Source organism: Protobothrops mucrosquamatus, unplaced genomic scaffold (assembly GCF_001527695.2).
Source record: "Protobothrops mucrosquamatus isolate PMUCROS unplaced genomic scaffold, P.Mucros_1.0 scaffold1754, whole genome shotgun sequence".
Lineage (NCBI taxonomy): Eukaryota > Metazoa > Chordata > Lepidosauria > Squamata > Viperidae > Protobothrops > Protobothrops mucrosquamatus.
In genome coordinates, this window is record NW_015387894.1 from 1 (window position 1) to 21,212 (window position 21,212).

Here is a 21,212-nt window from a genome sequence, read left to right on the forward strand (position 1 = left end):
AATACTGGTAAACCACTTATACATATATAGATAAAAATAATTAAGGGACCTCACATATAATTAAAATAATTTATTGTATACTATATTTTAATGAATACTTCCACATATCATTAAAGATATAAATTAAATGTAATATGCAATAAAGTTTTATTAATGTCACAGGAGACTACAGAAAAATAGCTTATATTTCACTAGCAAGAGCACTGTCACAAACTAAGATACATTACCTAAAGAGATTCTAAGCTCTTTTAATTATGATAAAGGAGAAGGAGTTAAAAAGTTTAAGATTTAGAAACTTACCTACAACACTACTACTCTTACTGGATTCAAAATTGTTATCTTCCTCAAATAGACCAGGAGCTTCATATTGCTTGGGAGATTTATCTGTGATTGATTCTGTCAACTTTTTATTCTCTTTCTCCAGTAGAACTGAAGGACTAAATACATCATTTATACCTATAAACAGAGTTTAAAAATAGTCATCTGATATCTAGAGCTGAAGTTCTATAAATTGTTTTACTTAAAAAAAATTCAAAATCATTGGAGCAAATAAAGAATTTGCCTTATAAATCATTAGGCATAAAATTTGCTATACAACTTCCAAATACACAGATACTTCACTTCTTGTCAATGGACAGTACCATTTTAACTATAAGTAATCTTATTGTTTAACAATATTTCTAGGAAGGTTTTTCAAATATTGGTTTCTAAAGCAAAACAGTTCTGTCAAAAGTAGCAACAACAAAAATTAAAAATGTTTATTCAGATCTATAGTGCTGTTAAATCAAGATAATTTTAATCTCTCTGTTGGCCAGCAGAAAGAATTTAGAGTGACAAAACATTATTTTAAATCCAAAACAGGTATTCTTCTCCAAGTATAAATAACAATTCCTGGCAGAGTGTTTTTAGTGTGCTTTATGTTCCCTTATTACCTAATATGCAATAACATTTTGCTAGTTTATGAGACACTGTTGAAAGCGACCTCCTTTAAACCATTAATTTAAGATAGGAATCTTAAGATTCAAATTGGGGATGTATAGCCATGTTGCTTAGCCTTTATACTGTATCAGCCATGATGTAAAAGATGTACATGATGATTGGCTTCTTCATTCCTCCCCTCTGCCCATTTTCTGCCTTATTGTTATAACAGAACAGCAGAATAATAGAGTTGGAAGGGACCTAGGAGGTCTTCTAGTCCAACATCCTGTTCAGAGAGGAAACCCTATACCATTTCAGTCAAATGGTTGTCCAATCTCTTCTTTAAAAGCCTCCAGTATTGGAGCATTCACAACTTCTGGAGGCAAGTTGTTCTATTGATTAATTGTCTATCTATCAGATGTCTATCAGATGTGCTTGCTTGCAAGCAGATGTCTCAATGTTTTGTACTCTGACATCACTGAAAATTTATTCTGTTAATTAATATGAATGACTATTGGGAGCAAAACTGCAGAATATGAAAAAAGTAAATAGACTACATAAAAATTATTAGAATATAGATTAATCTTCAAACAGAAAGAATAGAAAATGCACAGTAGGAAAGTTGACGTAGAAACTATTTGGAGGAGAGCCATGAGAATTATACTACAAAATGACACAAAAGAGTTACAATAATGATTGCATCAAATGAGAGCAAGACAAAGATGCCATATAATATAAATAGAGAGAAAAGGACAGCTGCTGAGAAGAAGAAAAAGGTTCAGATTCAAGGTAATCAAGGTAATACTTGAATTATGAATGTTCAGTGATGTTTGAAATTTCAATGGCATTGAATGGATTTATGATTAATCTTCAAATTTCTGGTCATTGCAGTGCCCTCACAGTCACATGAACAAAATTTGGGAACTTGGCAACCAGCTCGCACTTATGACAGGTTGCAGTATCCCACTGTCCCAGATCCCTGTGAGGGAAATGAGTGATTCCAAAATATGATAGATAGATATAGATACAATGCAGTATTAGAATGCAGTATTGCAGGCCAACTCTGCCCTCTGCCAGGAGTTTGATCCTGACGGGCTCAAGGTTGACTCAGCGTTCCATCCTTCTGAGGTCGGTAAAATGAAGACCCAGATTGTTGTGTGTGTGTGGGGGGGGAATATGCTGATGTTGTAAACCACTCAGAGAGTGCTATAAAGCATTATGGTGTGGTGTATAAGTCTACAGTAAGTGCTATTGCTAATAGCTGTTCAGTAGAGGTCGCCGATCAAAATCATCTATCTATTTGAGCCATCATTTGTTTAAACACAGTTTACTGAAAACACAACTGGCTTGGTTCATACATAAAAACTAAAAATAAGAAAACTTTATTTTTAGTATGATGTGTAAAGCTGAATCTACTGTATATTCAGAAAATGCAAGCGCCACTTGTTTAGATCAACTAAAGCATCAAGGATAGCTTGCTTCTGTAATGAAGCTAAATGATTGGAAGATTCCATTCTACAGACATATTTACGAATTAGTGTAGTTTAAGGTCAATTAAATAAACTTAAAGATTAAAAAAATGCAGATCATTGGTCATTTTTTTTATTATCCATACCTGGAAAGAGAGAAACTGCTCCAGGAGGAACTTTCTTTACTGCTTTTAATGAAGGTTCTAAAAAGCATAGAAAATGGATGAAATTGAAACTTTCCTAAAGTCAACCTCTTTTTCTATAACTATGCCTTTAGGTATGTATTTGCCTTATTTCTGACTGTTCATGGGCACAGAGATGACCTCTTACATTGTTACAGATGTGACACTTTACAATATTACAATTGTAAGATGATGTGTCTTACAACTGTGTCTGCTGGGAGTCCTTTTACCGAGGACTTTGATGAAGTGGATATGGTGCTGTCTAATATGATTCCTATCATCGTGGGTAGATGGAATATAAGGGCTGAGGAAACAGTGAAATCTCACTGTGTAGAGCAGTGTTTCTCAACCTTGACAATTTTAAGGCATGTGGACTTCAACTCCCAGAATTCCACAGCCAGCAATGCTGGCTGTGGAATTCTGGGAGTTGAAGTCCACATGCCTTAAAATTGTCAAGGTTGAGAAACACTGGTGTAGAGCCTAAGGAAGATGACCCTCATGGAGACATGGAAGCTCTGTTACCAATGCAACAGGTGCCAATGAAGTGTGTTGAAGGTAAAGATTTACATCTAACCCATGAGAATAAATGAGAATCAATGAAAGGCTCTTTGGGGGGGGGGGTAACCACATTTTATAGTTACACTTGAAAAGTAAAGCTGCATTCTACAGTACTTTTTACTAAACTGGAGGGGGGCTTAAATATATTCTCATCTAGGATCAGATCATGTTTGTATCAATATACTTTCAAAGGAACTTTTAAAAAAGATCATCTTTCCCAAATGAACTGCAGAATTTTCTTGTGTTAATCTGTTAAATCTTCAAGTTTTATAAAAAAATTCTTACCATCATTTATTGGTATTCGTGTTTCTTTTTCCTTTGAATCTTCCTCTTTTGGCAATTCAGCAAAAAGATCCTTCTGGTTGAAAAATAGAATAATATACCTCATAACATAATGTGTTTTATATTCAGAAAACAGAATAATAGGTCATCAAGTACTGCAAAAACCACTCAAAATTATTTTATACATAATTTCACATATAACAAATTTTCAGTTTCTGGTTACTTATTAGGGCATGCATGTATAACAAGAATTTAGAGCTCATAATGAAATGTAGTTTATAATGTGAAAGAAGCAGTTAACTTTCAATTTCATCAAACTTTGGTGTGAGATCCCTCTGGAATCTAAGACACTATAAAATATAAATATATGTATAATCTAGACAAAAATTGTGTTCACAAAGCCACGTTTTTTTTAAAAAAAGTCATGGTTGTTAAACAAGTCATAATAGCCTAGTTTGCACACAAAGAATACCACAATGTGGCTTATCATTATAGTTACTTCTTGACTTGTGATCTTTCATTTAGCAACTATTTGAAGTTACAATGGCTCTGAAAAAAGCAACTGATGACTAGTCCTCACCTTGAAAATCTGAACTTTTCAGCATTTTTGATGTTCAAAAACAATCATGCTTGCTAGCTTTCTGGCTACAAAGTTGGCAAACACAATGTTTCTGAGCAGTAGAAAAGCTCTTTCTATGCACTTCGCTAGTCCACTAATTTGTAACTTTATCAAAGGAGGATATAAGGTTTGTCTGGCATGACCAGTTTTTAACAAACTCATGCTAACTTCTAGTAAACATTTTTTCACAGGTATTGATGTCAAGCTGATGGGTCTACAATATCCTGGATCCATTTTTTCCCTTTTGTAGATTGGTACCACATCGGGTCTTTTCCAGTCCTCTGCTAGTTCCCCTGTGATACAGGATCTTTGAAATATTACATTCAGTGGCTCTGATATTACATCTGTCACTCCTTCAGAATTCTGGGATGGAAACCATTTGGCCCAGGTGATTTCCACTTGTCCAGGGAGAATTCTCTTACTATTTCCTTGCCTATTTTGACTTGTGTACCTGTTCTATCTGTCTCGGAACAGATAGTCAATGCCAATGACTGTAATCCAAGGTCTGAAGAATGAGCCAGGTATTTGGTTCTCTTTTAAATATAGTCAGAATGTGGACCAGACATCTCTCGGGTGGGTTAATATTCAGAAGGGAAGTGCTATAAGAACACATATACTGTAAGAGAATCTCTCAGATTTCCCTTCCACTTTACTGGAAATAATTTTCGTACTTCTTGACTTGACTGATTCTTCTTGCTGCCTTGCTCTGCAAATAGATTTTGCTTACAGTACACAGATTAGATGATATTTTTCTCCTGCCTTTTTTTAAAAAAAAACTTATTTGGTCAACTCAAGATGGAAAACATTTCTAATACTCCTGCCTCTTATTTTTCCCACAATAACAGCCTTGTAAGGTGGGTTGGGCTGAGAGAGAGGGATTGGTCATCTACTTAGCTTTTATGCCTAAAGGAAGCTCATAATTCATGGTCTCCTGCCTTTTAGGCCAGCACATTTGGCACTACACCAAACTGACTTGCCTAGATCTTGTGGACCTCATTAGCCCTAAGCCCTGGGACTTCAGGAATAACAGGCCTGCTCTCTTTAGCTGAACAATCAGATTTGGTAAAACTGTCTAGACAAAACATTCTTTCTGCATACCATCCTCTACCTAATTCATACTCCTTCAATTATACCTGATTTATGACCAAGGTTATAACCCAGTGAGAAACATGTTATTTCTTTCCTGCTTAACTTTGTTCAGAACAGGATTGTAATGTTCTGAGGGATAGAAGATCCAACCTATGGAAACCAAATCTTTAAAAAAAGACTATAATACAATCAAATGAAGTACAGATGGCAGAGGTGCCATCAAGCCTTTTTGCCTAGTTCTCGGGACGTACAACTATTTAGATATGAAGTAGGAAAAATGGGCCTTAGAGGGTATAAATGTGGTCCTCTCAACCCCTCTTGAAAGAAGCCATGTCCCTTTCCAGGCTTACATGTTAGCTATACGATTCTGGGAAAATATGTGCCTGAATCAAGTAGGCATCAAAGAAGACAAATTAGGCTGCAGTGATTGTGTTTTCATCCTACCACAGTAATTTATCCTATAATCTTTTGGGGGGCATGGATTGCCTCTTCATGGAGATACATGCACCTAGGTTCAAAGTAGCTTTCTGCCTTGTATGCATATATCCCTAGCTAGTTCCCTAAAGGAATATACAAACCACATATTAACCTCATCATCGAAGAGTCCTGTCCCACCACTGAAGAGTCCAGCTTTAGAACCAAACGGTGAGAAATCTTCATCTGTCAGCTTGGGAGGTTTAAAGATATCCTCATCTAGAATAAGATAATGTTTTCATCAAAGGAGCTAAAAAAAAGACAGTTACGAAGTTCTCAGATAGATAGTAAGATAGTATGATTAGGAGCAAACTTTCCCCACTGAAGTTTCCCATAGACTGCACCTACTACCCATTCCACAGAAGATTAGAGCACAGGAGCCACAGAAGCTGTGTTTACAATCTCCTGGATAATTTTGGGGGATTCAAAATTCAAATTTCTTTCTATCCAATTAATTGAGAAAGCAAGAATGTCAAGATATTTTGTTATTTTTCAGCTTCTAGTAGTTTCTGCAGCACTTAAAAATGCACTGAAAAGAGATTTCTATCAGAGTCAACAAAATAATTAAAATATATGATCACAAAAGGCATGCAACTTCACACAACTTTTTCATATGATCTGACTTTTTCTGAATATACCGTAAATAATAAAATGAATGCACAATATTTCCAAGGCACAATGCCATTTAACAGTAAGCACATTCAGAACCTTAGAAAATGGCTGACTCAGGATTTACTTTTATCCTACATTTATAATTTTTATAACTCAAGGTGGTGAACATATCTAAATCATCCTTCATCCTCCTAAATAAGGTTGCTCTCATGTCTTCTCTTCTCATAGGAAATGCAGCTCCTAAAGACAATCCACCCCCCCACTCCCCAACTTACCATCTGAGTGAACATTAACATCTTCCTTAATAGGGACTGTAGTCTTATTTTTCGTATCTGTTCAGGAAGAAAATATTTATGATCATTTTTCTTCTTCACAACTGCATTACATATGAAGCATTTAAAAATGCAATGAACAGAAAAGTTGTCATCTGCCTGACTTTTCATTTTTTCCTATAGATTTAAGCTCTCTTTTTTCCCCACTGGCTTTGCCCCTTTAATTATGATTGATAGCTTTCAGTCTTCCTAGTGCCAGGCAATACATGCCAAACTGCAATTTTTATGGCTTTTCATGGCCAGCCATTACCCTAATGGGCTATGATCTCACACACACTGCCTGACCTTAAAATGGGCCGCTGGCTTACAGCTGGAAAGCAGACTTATCAATTCTACCTAGAAACATTTTCATGGTCTACTCGGCACACCTTCTTGAATTAGCTAGAATACCTTAGCCACACAATGATTCCAAAATTTGGAATGGATTTATCCCTGGCTAGATTTAATGTCCTCCCAAAAGCTGTTACTGAAAAGATATACTGAAAGATCCTTTCTGAAAAGAGATTGAGTCCATGTGGTAGAGGAGCAACTGAAATGATGGAACATGCTATTTTGTATTGTTACCATTTTGCAGATATTTGTCAGGAATCGCCATTCTTTACTAAATATCCTGACCATTCTGACTTGTTTTATCTTGTTATTATCAAATCAATCCAATTTTATTGACCACAGCTAAGTGGTCAGTCCCAAATATCTGGAGAACAGGTTGGAAGAGGTCTTGCCAGATTATCATTTTCTTTTTTCCTCCAGAGTCCAACTAATCTACAATTAAGTAATAAAATAACCTTTGCTGAATCTCTGTCAGGAAAAAAAAATAGTTCTTTTGAGCTTGGATGTATTGGATATACTTTTAACAAAAAAATTACATTTAACTTTGAACAAAGAATAGTTTTCATAATAAGAAACAGTTTATTCAAATAAGTAATTTCTTGATCTAGTATATATTATAAAGTGTAAGATACATTTAAATAATTCTCCTTGATACCAGTGAATACCTTCCTTTGAGCATTAATGAAAATACATAAAAAAAGCTAGATTGTAGTATAACAATTTACTGGAAATAAAAGATTGTTTTAAAAATATTATTAGAATAACATTTTCTGTCATACTTTATGAAGCAAAAGAAAAAAAAAGATACGTGGAATTGCTTACATAATTGTTCTTTCTGTTCTTTACTTAGCTCTTCCCTTTTGATTCGGGCTGCAAGCTCATCAGTAAACGATGTGGGTCTTTTCTTTTGAGTTCCAAACAGGGAAGTAGAAATGGGTTGGAGGGAGATGAGACACGCTGTTATTTTTTAAAAAAGTTTCTTCATAAAGGCAGACATATTATAGGCTAGGAAATGTTAGAGGGGAAAACACAACTTTCAAACTAATAGGAGCACATGGAAGTCCAGGATGCAGTATTCCAAGTATGGTCTTACCAAAGTTTTATAAAGCGGTACTAACACTTCACGTGATCTTGAGACTATCCCTCTGTTAATACAGCCTAGGATTGCATTGGCTTTTTTTGGTGGCTGAAGCACACTGCTGGCTCATATTTAAGTGGTTGTCTACTAGGACTCCTAGATCCCTCTTGCAATCACTGCTGTTTAGCCAGGTTCCACCTATTCTATACCTGTACATTTGGGTTTTTTTGCCTAAATCTAAAACCTTACATTTTTCAAAACTGAATTTCATTTTGTTAGATAGGGCCCAGTCTTTCGAGATCTTTCTGGATCTTCAGCCTATCTTCAGGGGTGCTGGCTATTCCTGCCAGACTGTCGTCTACAAATTTGATGAGTTTCCCCTCTATTCCCTCATCTAAATCATTTATGAAGATATTGAAAAACACTGGGCCTAGGACAGAACCTTGGGGTACATCACTGCTTACTTCATGTAGATGTAGTTTCATTAAGGACTATATGTTGAGTGTGGTTTGTCAGCCAGTTACAAATCCATCTGGTGGTGATGCTGTCTATCCCACATTTTTCTACCTTACTAAGAAGAAGGCTGTGGTCTACTTTGTCAAACGCCTTACTGAACTCCAAATATACTATGTCCACAGCATTTCTCCGGTCCACTAATTTAGTCACTTTGTCAAAGAATAACATTTGTTTGGCATGATCTTTGTTTTTGACAGTTGGCTTTTGGTTATAACTTTGCTTGCTTCTAGGTGTTCGCAGATCTGTTGCTTGATTATTTTTTCCAGGATCTTCTCAAGTACTGATGTTAGGCTGATTGGTCTGTAGTTTCCTCCATCCATTTCCCCTTTTTTGAAGATGAGAACCACATCCTTCAAACCTCTGGGATATAATCCTTCTGGTCCTGGTGATTTGAACTTGTCTAGGGTAGACAGATGTTCTTTTAACATTCTCTTGCCTGTTTTAATTTGTAATCCTAGTCTGTTTTTATGGTTGTTTTTGGTAGGCTGGGCTATTTTTTCCTTTTGAGTGAAGACAGATGCAAAGAATGAATTAAGCAGCTCTACTTTCTCCTACTGCCTGTCACTTCCTTGTCATCTTCTCTCCTTAGTGGACCGATTGTTTCCTTGACTTTTTTCTTGTTTTTTGCATGCTGGAAGATATTTTTTAAATTATTTTTGACATTTGTTTCAAGTCTTTATTGACTCTGAACCTTTCCTAACTTCATATTTGCAGATTCGGGCTATATGCAGGTATTCTGCTTTAGTTACTATATGTGTCTGTCTTTCCATTTTTTATACTTATCCTTTTTGTTTTTCAATTTATGAGAGTTCTTTATGCATGCTGGTTTCTTCTTGGATTTCTTGTTTTTCTTTTCCAGTGGCACTGTGGTGGAATGGGCTTTTATAATCACATTTTTCAGAGCTTCCCAAGCTTCTTCAGTTGTTTTCTCCTTTAAGATTTTCATCCATGGAATCCTTCCCAAGCTCTCTCTAAGTTTGTTGAAATCAGCTGTTTTAAACTCTAAGACACTAGTTTGATTTTGTTTTATTGCTTGTTTCTGCATTATATTGAATTCCAATATGATATGATCACTTCCCCCAAAGTTCCTGCAATTTCAACCTCCTCTATCATTTCAACTTTGTTAATAAGAATTAAGTCCAGTATAACTGACCCTCTAGTTCCCTTCCTAAAGAGAGACACTACTTGCGGTCATCTCCTGCTTGCATTCTGTGGTTCTACCTTTGAAAATGTGGAAGTTCAGTTGGTCTAGAATATGGTAGATACATGCAGTATTGAGCGTACTCAGTACATGTAACATTGCTTTGTGAACTTACTGGCTTCTAGTAAACTTCTGGGTACAATTCAATTTCTGGTTGTCATCTTTAAAACGCTATATGGCATCGGCCCTAATTGCTTGCAATACCCAGTAGTTTCTGTTTGTCTGAAGAGATCCAGCAATTCTTCAGGTTCAGTGAAGTCATGCTACCTGGTATCCTAAGTAGAGCACCTTCTTTGTCATTGTACCTGCATTATGGATAGCCTCCTCTGAAATTCAGGTAGCCCTAATCTTGCTGGCCTTCTGGAAGGCCATGAAGACTTGACTTTTCCCAAGCACTGGAAATGTTAATGGACCCTAGCATAAGCATATGAATCATATTGGTAAGGCATTTTCACAGAGGACCAGACTTTGTTCTTTTAATTGATTTGTGTATTATGTTTTGTTTTTCTGCTCTGCCCAGGACAGTTTTGATACCAACAGCACAAATACGGAAAAATGTAATGAACTAGCTCTTTGCGTATCCCTGTACTCATGCTGACCCTCAAATAAGTAATGTATTTTTTGTATTTTGCTTTGCTAAGAAGATTATACAACATAATGGTCATAGGAGAAAGAAAGAACAGTAGGTGTAGAATTGGCAAAAGGAGGAAATCCTAAAATATCTGGGGTATTACCAAAGTTGGTACAATATAATACTACTGGAGCAAGTATTTTATAAACAACCATTTCACTCATCACAGGAATGTTTTTGTATTTTTCAGTGCTATAATCCATGCTTTAAGTATTTTACTGATATGGTTTATTAATACTTTCTCATAAAACTGGTGATGCTGTTGAGCAGCAATTTCTTACCAATGTTGTATTTTCTTCTAGGTCACCCTCTTCCTCTTTTTCATAGTCACCAAAGAGATCTTCATCTTCATCACTCATTAGTACTGTTCTCTGGAAAAAAAATAAATAATGTATGTTTCCCTGCAATTGAGAAAAAAATTTCCTACAGTGAAACAGATCTAGCCAGCTTTTGACTTAATGTCTTCCTTTGTTTGCGAAAGAATATCCAGAACATATTGCTTTGCCTTCTTATTGAATGCTTCTGCTTATTATCCTGAAAGTCTCTTCAAAACACCATCGGCAATCATGCTTAGAATAAAATTCTTATTTCATCACTAAGCTACATTGATTCTATTTTCTATCTCTAGTCAAAATGCAAATGATAATATCAAAATCAGGTAGTTGCAAAGAACAGATAAAAAATGGATAAACTGCTGGAAGGTTGCATAGAGGCAAAAAAATAACGGCAAAAAGTATTGAGATAACAAGCATTCCATCTTGAAAAATGATGCTAAAAGAGGAGGACATGCATTTCCAAACTTCAAATTAGATTATCAAACAAACTGCCTATCATAACAGAAAGGATATAATTTCCAAATGGCAGACCATCAATTACAGAAGGAGCTGGTGTGGCTATTGGACCTCATAGGTACTTATGGTACGAAGGAAATTAAGCAAGCAAAGAAAATCTTTCTGTAGTGTTCAGTACCGGAAGGAAAAGCCCCAAGCTAAAGCAAAAATGTACAGCAAAGCTGGATCCTAAAGGGATTTGGGTAGGCAGCAAAGAGCTTGGAAACCTTTGGAAAGCTCTTTTCTGCCTATATGACTCCTTTTAAGACCCAGCTTCTGCCATGGTCGTTTGCTGCACGTTTGTGCCTTGGCTACTTATACTTTTGAGCTTTTTCTTCAGATCCTCGAGGCAAAAAGCTACAGAAAGATTTGCTTTGCTTGCTTGCTTCCTTTTCTCTCACTCTCCAGTCTGGAGTCAAAGCAAGTCACTTACAGATTTTGTCACCCTCTTTCTAGGTATGCAGTAACTTAGCAAATGAGGCTTTTAAAAGAGATTGGAGGGCAGAGGCGGAGAGTTTAGTTTTAGCACCAAATGGGGGCTGGTGGGTGAGAAAGATCAACAAGTCTATCCCTTCCAGCTTTTTTTGTTAACTGAAGAAATGTGACTTTCTGGGGAGAGGAGGAGGTTAAAGCAAGGGCAAAGTTTTGAGTAGCTTGTCCTGAAGCTTCCGCCTCCTCAAAGCCTAACAAGAGCCAGGAGAGGGTTTGTAATTCCCCAATGGCCAGCTGATCAGGGCAGAAAGTTCTGAAAGTAGCTGCCATTTCTGCAAGCAATTGTCAGAGGGCTGAAAATGGCTGCTATTTCCAGGAGGCATAGGGAGTAGGCCTCGCCAGGGCAGAATGGGAGGGGAGGAGTGTGTGCTGCAGCCACTGTAACTTTGAAACAGGGTTGTAATTTGGGGGCGTCTGTCGTAACTTTGACGTGACCTGTCATACCTTGAAGACAACCTGTAATAACTTTTCACCTCCTTATAAAGTTACAAATAAAAAAAACTCTTGTCACCACAGCACAACTTTTATCTATATACAATCCAGAAATTCTCAGCTTTTTAGTCCTGGTTCAACTAAATGTCCATTGGGCATTCAGCCAAATTTAAGAAGCACATTACACAGCAAAGCAGACTTAGACATTTTGAATATGGCTTCAGAGAAAGAATGGAGAGACAACAGTAACTGATTAAAAACAACTGTTGAAATGACCTCAGCAGACCATAATTTTCAATCTGGCTGCCTAGAAATAAAACAGTCTGGAGACAGATTGAGGTGGGGAAAAAGAAATGCACCTTACACTTATCTCCTCTATCCAGTACGGGGTACAGGACCACTTAAGATAGATTCTTACACTTAAATAAGGGAGGAAACATTATTTTTGTCACCAGCATCTTATCAATATATTTTCTCATGCTACATATTTTGTCAACCTAATAGTAATTTGGAGAGAACCGAAACCTGACAAAATGCATTTCTTACCTGTTTCTGATCTTCATCACTTATAGTCCCAAATTCTTCCAGTTCCTGAAAAGTTAAAAACACACACACACACACACATTTAAGAAAAGTGGCACTCAGCTTGACGGCATGCTGTCAACACTGTCTTGGACTTCTATGCAACAGCTCTTTAGATGGCAATTCTTCTGAAACACTATCTGAATTGTTTTCATATATGCTAGGGATAAGTGCTTATTTTATATTTAATTTAATTAAAAATATTCTCACCAATAGAGTAAACTGATAAATATCTAAACTTCCCAGAACCCTAGAAGCTTATATTTAGAAGCTGTTCTAAAATTCATTACAGAGATCATAAATCTACTCACCTCTTCTTCTTTTCCTTCACTGTCTATTAGGCTTCCATGGTCACCATCCACTGAACCTTTTGTTCCAAAGATGAAGAGAAAAGACAAGATTTGTGTGTTGTTTCTTTAACTGGTGATACAGATAGTCCTCAACTTTATAGCCACAACTGAAACCAACATTTCTGTTGCTCAGCGAGACAGTTGAGTTTTGCCCCATTTTACAGTCTCTCTTGCCATAATTGTTAAGTGAATCATTGTCAGTTGTTATGCTAGTAATACGGTTCTTAAGTGAATCTGGCTTCTCCATCGACTTGCTGGTCAGAAGGTCACAAAAGGTGACTGCAAAACCCCAGGACACTGCAACTGTCATAAATACATGCCAGTTGCAAAGCGTCCAATTTTTGATCATGTGACTATGGGGATGTTGCAACGGTCATGAAGTGTGAAAAACAGTCGTAACTCACTTTTTTTCAACGTCACTGTAACTTCGAACAGTTACTAAATGAATGGTTGCAAGTCAGAGACTACCTATAGCCCAAATGCCTTTCTCTATTTGAGGAATTTATTTATTTATTTTTATTTACTTGTGTCTTGCCTTTATTATCAGATATGTTTACTTTTATTTCTGGAAATTATAACCCCCCAACATTCTATATCAGGGGTCTTCCAACTTGGCCCTTTTATGACTTGCGGACTTCAACTCCCAGAATTCCTTAGCCAGGCATGCTGGACTTATTACTAATTATTACTAATTCTTTCACCTACCTTCAGTGGAAGGATCACCAAGCCCAACATCATCTTGTTCCATAAACAGCTGGGAGCCAATTAAGTATGGCAAAGGTCGATCAACATAAAGATCCTGTAAAACAAATTAAATTTAAAACACTTTTTAAAGATTAAACTTCAAACTATAACAATCTGCACAACTGTACTCTTTGATGGCTAATCACAGGACAATAAAATTGGAGAAAAATAGTTTGAAACATAACCCCCCCCCATCTACTTTTATAAATAGTTCATTTAATAGTGTTAGGAATCGGACGGAAGGGAGCCTATAGGTTGTTCTTTTGGGGAACTGTACAGACTACAAACAAAAAGGGATGCTATGTCTGCTACAAGGGAGGAGTTTAACACTGCCAAAAAATATCCCAAATTGTGATCATGTGACTGTGGAGGCAGGACAATAGTTTGAATTTAGGTCACAACAGTTTTTGGGAGGCCATTGTTAAGTAAATGGTAATAAGTTGAGGACTACCTATAATTTAGCTCTTACAAGCAAAGAAAACATGATTTTCCGAACAACCCTGAGAGGTAGTTTTCATTAATTTATAAAAATGGGAGGGAGTAGTCTACCAATACAATTATTGGAAAACAAACAAAGGAAAGCGGGCCAAGGACATACAGCAAAGTACCATATGAGCATACAGTTTTATTAATGATTGTGCCTGCCTGAGTAATACATTAACAAATTGATCTGCACTGATTGAATAAGGTAACTTGATTTAAATATATGACAGATTTAGAATCCCTCTCTGAGGGCGATGGATGGTTCAAAAATGTGAATACATAAATGAAATTAAATTGTCGCAGAATGAAGATGGAGTGCAATCCCATTCTTTTTTTTAAATAAGATCCAAGAGTATATAAACATTACTGACCAACTGATACAAGCCAGTTTAAGCAGGAGTCTCCTCATTTTGCTTCAATGTATCAAGAGATCATGATTAGCCCGAGGTCATTAAATAGCTTTTACTACTGAGTAAGTCAAGCCAGTGAAACTGAAGTGACCAGAAATACCAAGTTCCATTACCTTAGGCTCCAGTATTAGTTCCAGCCTTTCATTGGTTTCTTCTTCAGAGTCTGAGTTCCCTGCTTTGATGTCCAGTTGTTCAAAGGCACTGTCTAATACCTGCAGCCCAAAATTGATGGCTTCCTGAATCTTGGGAATCAAATCAGCTTCTTTCTGTTCACGGGTTTTCTCCTACAAAATCAAAATATTCAGATCCCATATTTTTCACATACAGTGGAGGAAGTTATAGTTTTTGGTCATCACTGTGAAATTACTTGCAGTAAAACTTATTTACAAAATATGGAGGTGAGGTGATTAACTTCACAAAACTCAATAAATCTTAACATAAATGTTACAAATTAAGACACAGAATCAAATTCCTAACTAACTTGTTAGAAAAGATAAGGAAATGAGGGTAGAATATAGTCCTCGATTTATAACCATTCATTTAGTGACTATTCAAAGTTACAAGGGCACCAAAATAAGTGACTGTTATGACTGTTATTCACATGACCACTGCAGCATCCCCATGGTCACATGATCAAAATTCAATCGCTGGCAACCGGCATGTATTTATGACAGTTGCAGTGTCCCAGTCTTCGATCCACCACCTAAAGTTTACTATTCCCCAAAGGCAAATAGTTTAGTCCCCTAACACTTAACTAGCTACCCCGTTAAATTCAGAAGCTGGAAATAAAAGTAAGTTTTGTAGCCTTTCTGTTAAAAAGAATTATCCAGTTAACTAGTATTTAATTAATGCTACCTCTACAAAGATGTGAAAAGATTGAGCCTATAGGCTCTTCCCCCTCCTAGAAGCTCTCTGGATTTTCATATCTTGATAAGGCCTCCTATTTTAAGACAGCAGTTTAGTAACTCTTGTACCATCACATACTTTCCAGGGAGCACCTCACCAGTCTTCTACTTCCTATTCCCAGTAAAGGAATAGGAAGAGATAGGACTCACACAACCCATCCTATTTTTCTGATTATTAAACAGTCAAAATACAAAACAAGAAAATGCCATGTTCTGGCTATATAGCATAAAGAAACACAATTAGAGAATTCACTCCTTTTTCCTTTCCTTGGTAGACAAACCAATCTAATAAACAAAAAATATTAAAAGAAAATATAAAATCTCTTTTTAATTTTAAATTAAAAACACAAACATTCAATGTAGGAGAAAACAACCTGCAAAAATTGTTCAAATTATTGGTAACTTAAATAAACAAAAAAAAATCCTGAAAAAATTCTACTCAATGATCTGAGTAGACCACAAAATTGCAGTGTATACGCTCTGCCCAGAATATTATAAATCACAAGGTAAAAGTACAAAATATTAAAGAGCAAGAATATTCCAAAGGGTAAAAGGGTGCATCTTTGAGCACATCACAATGTGTAAAATGTTGGAGTTATAAACAATTCCTTAACTTGTGGAGAGAAAATGTAGACTTCAGCACAACACAGAAACTAATGTGGATCCTAGTGCAATTAAATGCATTACCTATTTTTGTAAAAACAGAAACTCTTCAAACAAAGCAGAGGTTGTGGGGAGTGAAGTCACTTTTTTCCAGCCTTGGTCCAGTGACTTTTTTGGAGTTTTGCCCATAGATTAAAACAACCATTTTTCAATCTCCAGAAGAGAAGATTTCTGGTAATCTCACTTTGTGCATGACTCAGCGCATACTCCACTCCCTTGGGGATGTCTATATGACTGAACCTGTCTGGCAAATAATGGTGCGTCGCAGTCAGCCAGATTGGATTTGCCAATTTTGTCCACCTATCAACTCCTTCCCAAGGACATGAGATAGGCAGATGTGGACATTTGATATTATTTGTTAAATTTATTTGCCGCCCATCTCACTATGGGGCTACTCTAGGCAGCTTGCAACAATAAAAAGGAAGAAATGAAAAGAGTGTGAAGAGAAGTAAGATACAGAACAATAAAATAAACAATGAAAGAGAACACAAGAAATATAACTATATGATTATCAAAAAAGAAAGATGGACAGGTCTAAAGAACCGGGGGGGGGGGGCATTTGCCATCAACCCAGCAGCCACCTCCAGCGTGGAACTCCCCAATTTAGACCTAGGCCAACTGGTTTTTATATTATATTTTTATATTTATTTTATAAAATATAATTTATATTTATACTATTTATATTTATATTATATATAAATATTGGTTACATTCATAATGACGAATGGCAACATTCTGATTGAAGTGCGTGCTTCTGCTTGTTTGTATCCTTTCCATCGTTCCCTTACAGCATTGTATACAGATTGGATTTTACCCAACGGGACATTTTTTCTATATATTAAACTTGCCTGTTCTAATTTGTCTCCTCCTTCAGTTTTGGATATGAGTTCATCCATTTCATCATCATAAACTCTCTATAAATATAAACAAAATAATTTAAACAAATATTTGGATACAAATTCATAACTTCATCTTCAAGTGTTTATAAATAAATAATGTTAATTAATATTTAATATCTATTACACATATTATTCATTTGCCAGAGAAATAGGAGGAAAGTGACATCCTTCAATTTTGAGGAAATCTAGCCCAGGTCTGGCCAGACTTTTGGGAGATCCAACCTGCCACTGGAAGGTGACCAAAGATTACTCCTTTATTTCACTCTCCAAATTACTGGTTATAGCCTGTTCACCAACCAGATACAACTAATGATATGAGGTAAACACTTTTCCTAAAACACCAAATCACCTTGATCATACTCGAAACCAGTAATGGATAGTGGAGCAAGTCAAACTTTTATCAATCCCTAGCTTATGACACGCATTGGATGAGATGTATGTAATATTCCTGGCTCTTACTATGAGATCCTGAGCAACCAACTAAGTGAAGTTCATGTTGACAAACTCCTTGTTAGTTTATGTACATCTGAGTTTGAGTGGGATTCATCTGTCATTTCTACTGTGACTCCTCAAAATCCCTCAATCTCGCTGCCATGGCCATGTATTTATGCATAGTCAACAATTTTGCTGGGCTGTAATCCCTAACCAGTAGGGTCAAACAAGGTGCCCTGACTCTGAGGCTCTTTGCATTTGTGGATAAATACATGAAGCACGGAGGTGATACTCTGGCCAGCAGGAGACCATTCAGCACAGAAAGAAAATCAGCTATTTATTTTTTTTAAACAGAGCCAGTTTAGTTAGTAGTTAAGGTGCTAGACTAGAAACCGAGTGACTGAGTTCTAGTCTTCTCTCAGGTAGGGAAGCTGACAGATTATTTTGGACCAATCACCCTGTCTCTCAGCCCAACTTCTTCCACAGGTTGTTGTGATGGGGAAAATAGGAGGAGCATTATGGATACTGTCTTGAGTTGTGCAAAATAAAGGTGGGAAATAAACCTAATAAATAAATACTTTTGTCATTCAACATGTTACTACTTGGAAGTCGAGAAGATAAGTTTGTATTTTTTTAAAAATAAAGATTTCTGTCAGGAAATTGAATTTAACATGGGTTAAGGTATCATTTTCAACAGAAAAACAAGTGGAGTGCTAGAGGTAATATTGATGGTGTGTGTTTTTGCACCACTGTGCTTAAGTTCACACCCAATTACTAGAACATGCTCATTTGATTGGAATGCATACGTATGTATGGGACGGGTTGCACTACTTTCATGGTCAGTGTGCAGGTGTTAGAATTGGTCAGGAAGTCCTTTCCATAAGTTCATCTAGCGTGATAGTTACACCCTTTCTTAGAACAAGGGGCCATTCAGATGGGCAGTCATGCCCTAGAGTAATGGTCTGTGGGAATGACCTTAAAAGGCAGATGGATAGAGTTCCAATGTGCTGACTGAAAACATCCACTCTGGTATTTGACTTCTCACAATAATAATGCTCCACTAATCATAAACTCGTTTGTTTAAAACGTCAAGTTTTCTATTATTTTGATATGCAGGTATTTTAAATTGTATAAAAAGTTTTGCAATACTGAAAGATGCATTGTATGATAAATAACTATTTTAAATAAACAAATAACATGTTAAACTGCAACTTCTTTCAGATCACCTTTTATCAGAGCTGAAATCTGACATTAATCTTTCTCTATTTATAACATAATATATATATATAAAAGCAACATACGTTTTCAATGAACTGCATATTTGAAAGCATGAGGAAACCATTGAAGACATTATGTAGGCGGCAATCTATACTTTTAGTTTCGTGAATCAGTCTGTCCATCTGCTTCTTTATTTCATGGGTCCTGGAGATTGTTTGCTGGGAGAATTCTTGCAGAAACTGCAAAAGCTGCCAAAAATATGTTTGTATAGAATTTAAATCACACTGTGGATGGATGGAGGGAGGGAGGGAGGGAGAGAGAGAGAGATGGAGGGCGGGCGGGGTTGTAAAAGCACTGCCATGTTAAGTTTGAAAAGATATGGAGCATCAAACCTATTTTTTTTAAGAAACCTTTGGAAGCATTTCCAGAAAGTTATAACATAAAATGAAGAGATGAATCAATGACTAATAACGGGGACTCTCTGTAAAATTCCTGCTGTTTTAAGAGAAAACCCTGGTGAGTTAGTATAAAACTTGCAACAGATGTTAAGTGCAAACAAAATACTTTTTCAGAAAAATACATATTGTGTTTCTTTGATTAATTTATTACCAAAGGTGGGAAAGGCTATGGGTGTTTTCAAACGGAAAAGAGGTACTGCAGAATATTACTGTAAAATTATACAGTTCTAGTTACCAACTGTGTATTATGAATAATAGATGTACGTTTTCATAATTATATCTACGATCACAAATTTCCAACAAACCATTTCAGGTTGTTTTTTTTCCTTTGCATAAGTGAAAGACAACTCTTTATCACCAAAACTCTTCTTTTTGGAGGTATGATTATACTTTCACAATTAAGCACAATACTCTGTAGCCATTTTCCCTATTCATTTTCGGTTGACACAATACTTGAAGAGAAACAGAGTATTTTTTTTAAAAAAAAATCAATTCTATGTGACCCTTTTCAACTGCAGAATTCCACAAATGGTTAATAATTAAAAGACAGGACAGCCACCTGTCTGAAATGATATAGGGTCTCCTGCTTGAGCAGGGGGCTGGACTAGAAGACCTCCAAGGTCCCTTCCAGTTCTATTCTGATTATTATTCTTATTCTTAATTATTATTATTATTATTATTATTATTATTATTATTATTATTATTATTATTATTATTATTATTATTATTATTATTATTAATTCAAACACACATCTGATGTTGTCCTTCGCCTCCGTATGGGAAAAAAACCCCTCCACTGATTAAGACTGAGCACAGGCTAAACCAGGGGTAGGCAACCTTGGCTCTTTTATGACTCGTGGACTTCAACTCCCAGAATTCCTGAGCCAGCCATGTTGAGGGGACAGGGAGAGGTTTCCATGCTGAGCCATGCTGGCTCAGGAATTCTGGGAGTTGAAGTCCACGAGTCATAAAAGAGCCAAGGTTGCCTACCCCTGGGCTAAACGCGCTGTTTCTCAACCTTGACAATTTTAAGGCATGTGGACTTCAACTCCCAGAATTCCACAGCCAGCATTGCTGGCTGTGGAATTCTGGGAGTTGAAGTCCACATGCCTTAAAATTGTCAAGGTTGAGAAACACTGGGCTAAAGAGCTAAATGTATCTGTCAAGCCGCGTCTTACAAACTGGTGGGAGGAGGAGGAGTTGCGTTTCATGGTTAAGTTGCCATTGACAACCATCATAGGGAGCGACTGGCAGCCCAACTGATGGCTCCCGAAGGGAAGAACCGGCTCCTTCCACGGCCCTGAAAGCAGACCTCTGCATAGGTTCACGGGGCTCCCCCCACCCGCCGCCGCCTGTCCTCACCCCCGCGTCGGCCGCCAGGGACCACGACTGGCTCCTGGAGCGAATCTCTTCGAGGGACCAGGCGCGCTCCCAAAGCAGCAGCGCCGCCGCTGCCGCCGCCGCCTTGGTCGCTCCGGCTCCGGCTCCGGAGGAAGCCTCCGTGTCATCGGAGGCGGAGGAGGACGAGGCGGCAGAAGACATCTCGGCACTGACCAAGCGCCCTCTCAAAAGCCGCGGCAATGGCGTCCGTCAGCTGACGCCACTCACGTGATCTGCGCTCTCGGAAGCTCCCTAAAGCGGTTTCCCTCCCCCCTCCCCGTAAGAGCTTTCGGCTGGAATCGGAGGCGGCGTTCTAGAGGCTTCCGCCAGTCCGCCGGAGCTGTGCGTGAAAACTTCAGGACTGGCGGAAGGGCAACGGACGAAGCGAAGAACCCGGAAGGCCACCAAGCCCCAGTTGGAGGTTGGCCGGCGGCGGGTAATAATAATAATAATAATAATAATAATAATAATAATAATAATAATAATAATAATAATAATAATAATAATAATAATAATAATAATAATAATAATAATAATAGTAGTAGTAGTAGTAGTAGTAGTAGTAGTAGTAGTAGTAAAGTTGGAAGGGACCTTGAAGGTCATCTAGTCCAACCCCCTGCTCAGGCAGGAAACCCTATACCAT

At 37.1% G+C, this 21,212-nt stretch overlaps 1 protein-coding gene across 1 annotated transcript; it reads right to left on the minus strand.

Annotated features, from left to right (window-relative positions):
- Positions 1-300: 300 nt before the first annotated feature.
- LOC107293855 (WASH complex subunit 2-like) lies at positions 301-20,731 on the minus strand (the record flags this gene model as incomplete). The annotated part of the gene is made up of 14 exons (XM_015823044.1): positions 20,552-20,731; positions 18,815-18,979; positions 17,031-17,096; positions 14,728-14,898; positions 13,683-13,776; positions 12,939-12,994; positions 12,592-12,636; positions 10,573-10,662; positions 7,688-7,769; positions 6,479-6,535; positions 5,707-5,810; positions 3,413-3,485; positions 2,534-2,590; positions 301-456 (listed from the first exon to the last, which is right to left on the minus strand). Coding segments are annotated over exons 1-14 (1,396 nt in total), but the record flags the coding sequence as incomplete, so codon positions are not given.
- Between the last annotated feature and the right edge of the window lie 481 nt (positions 20,732-21,212).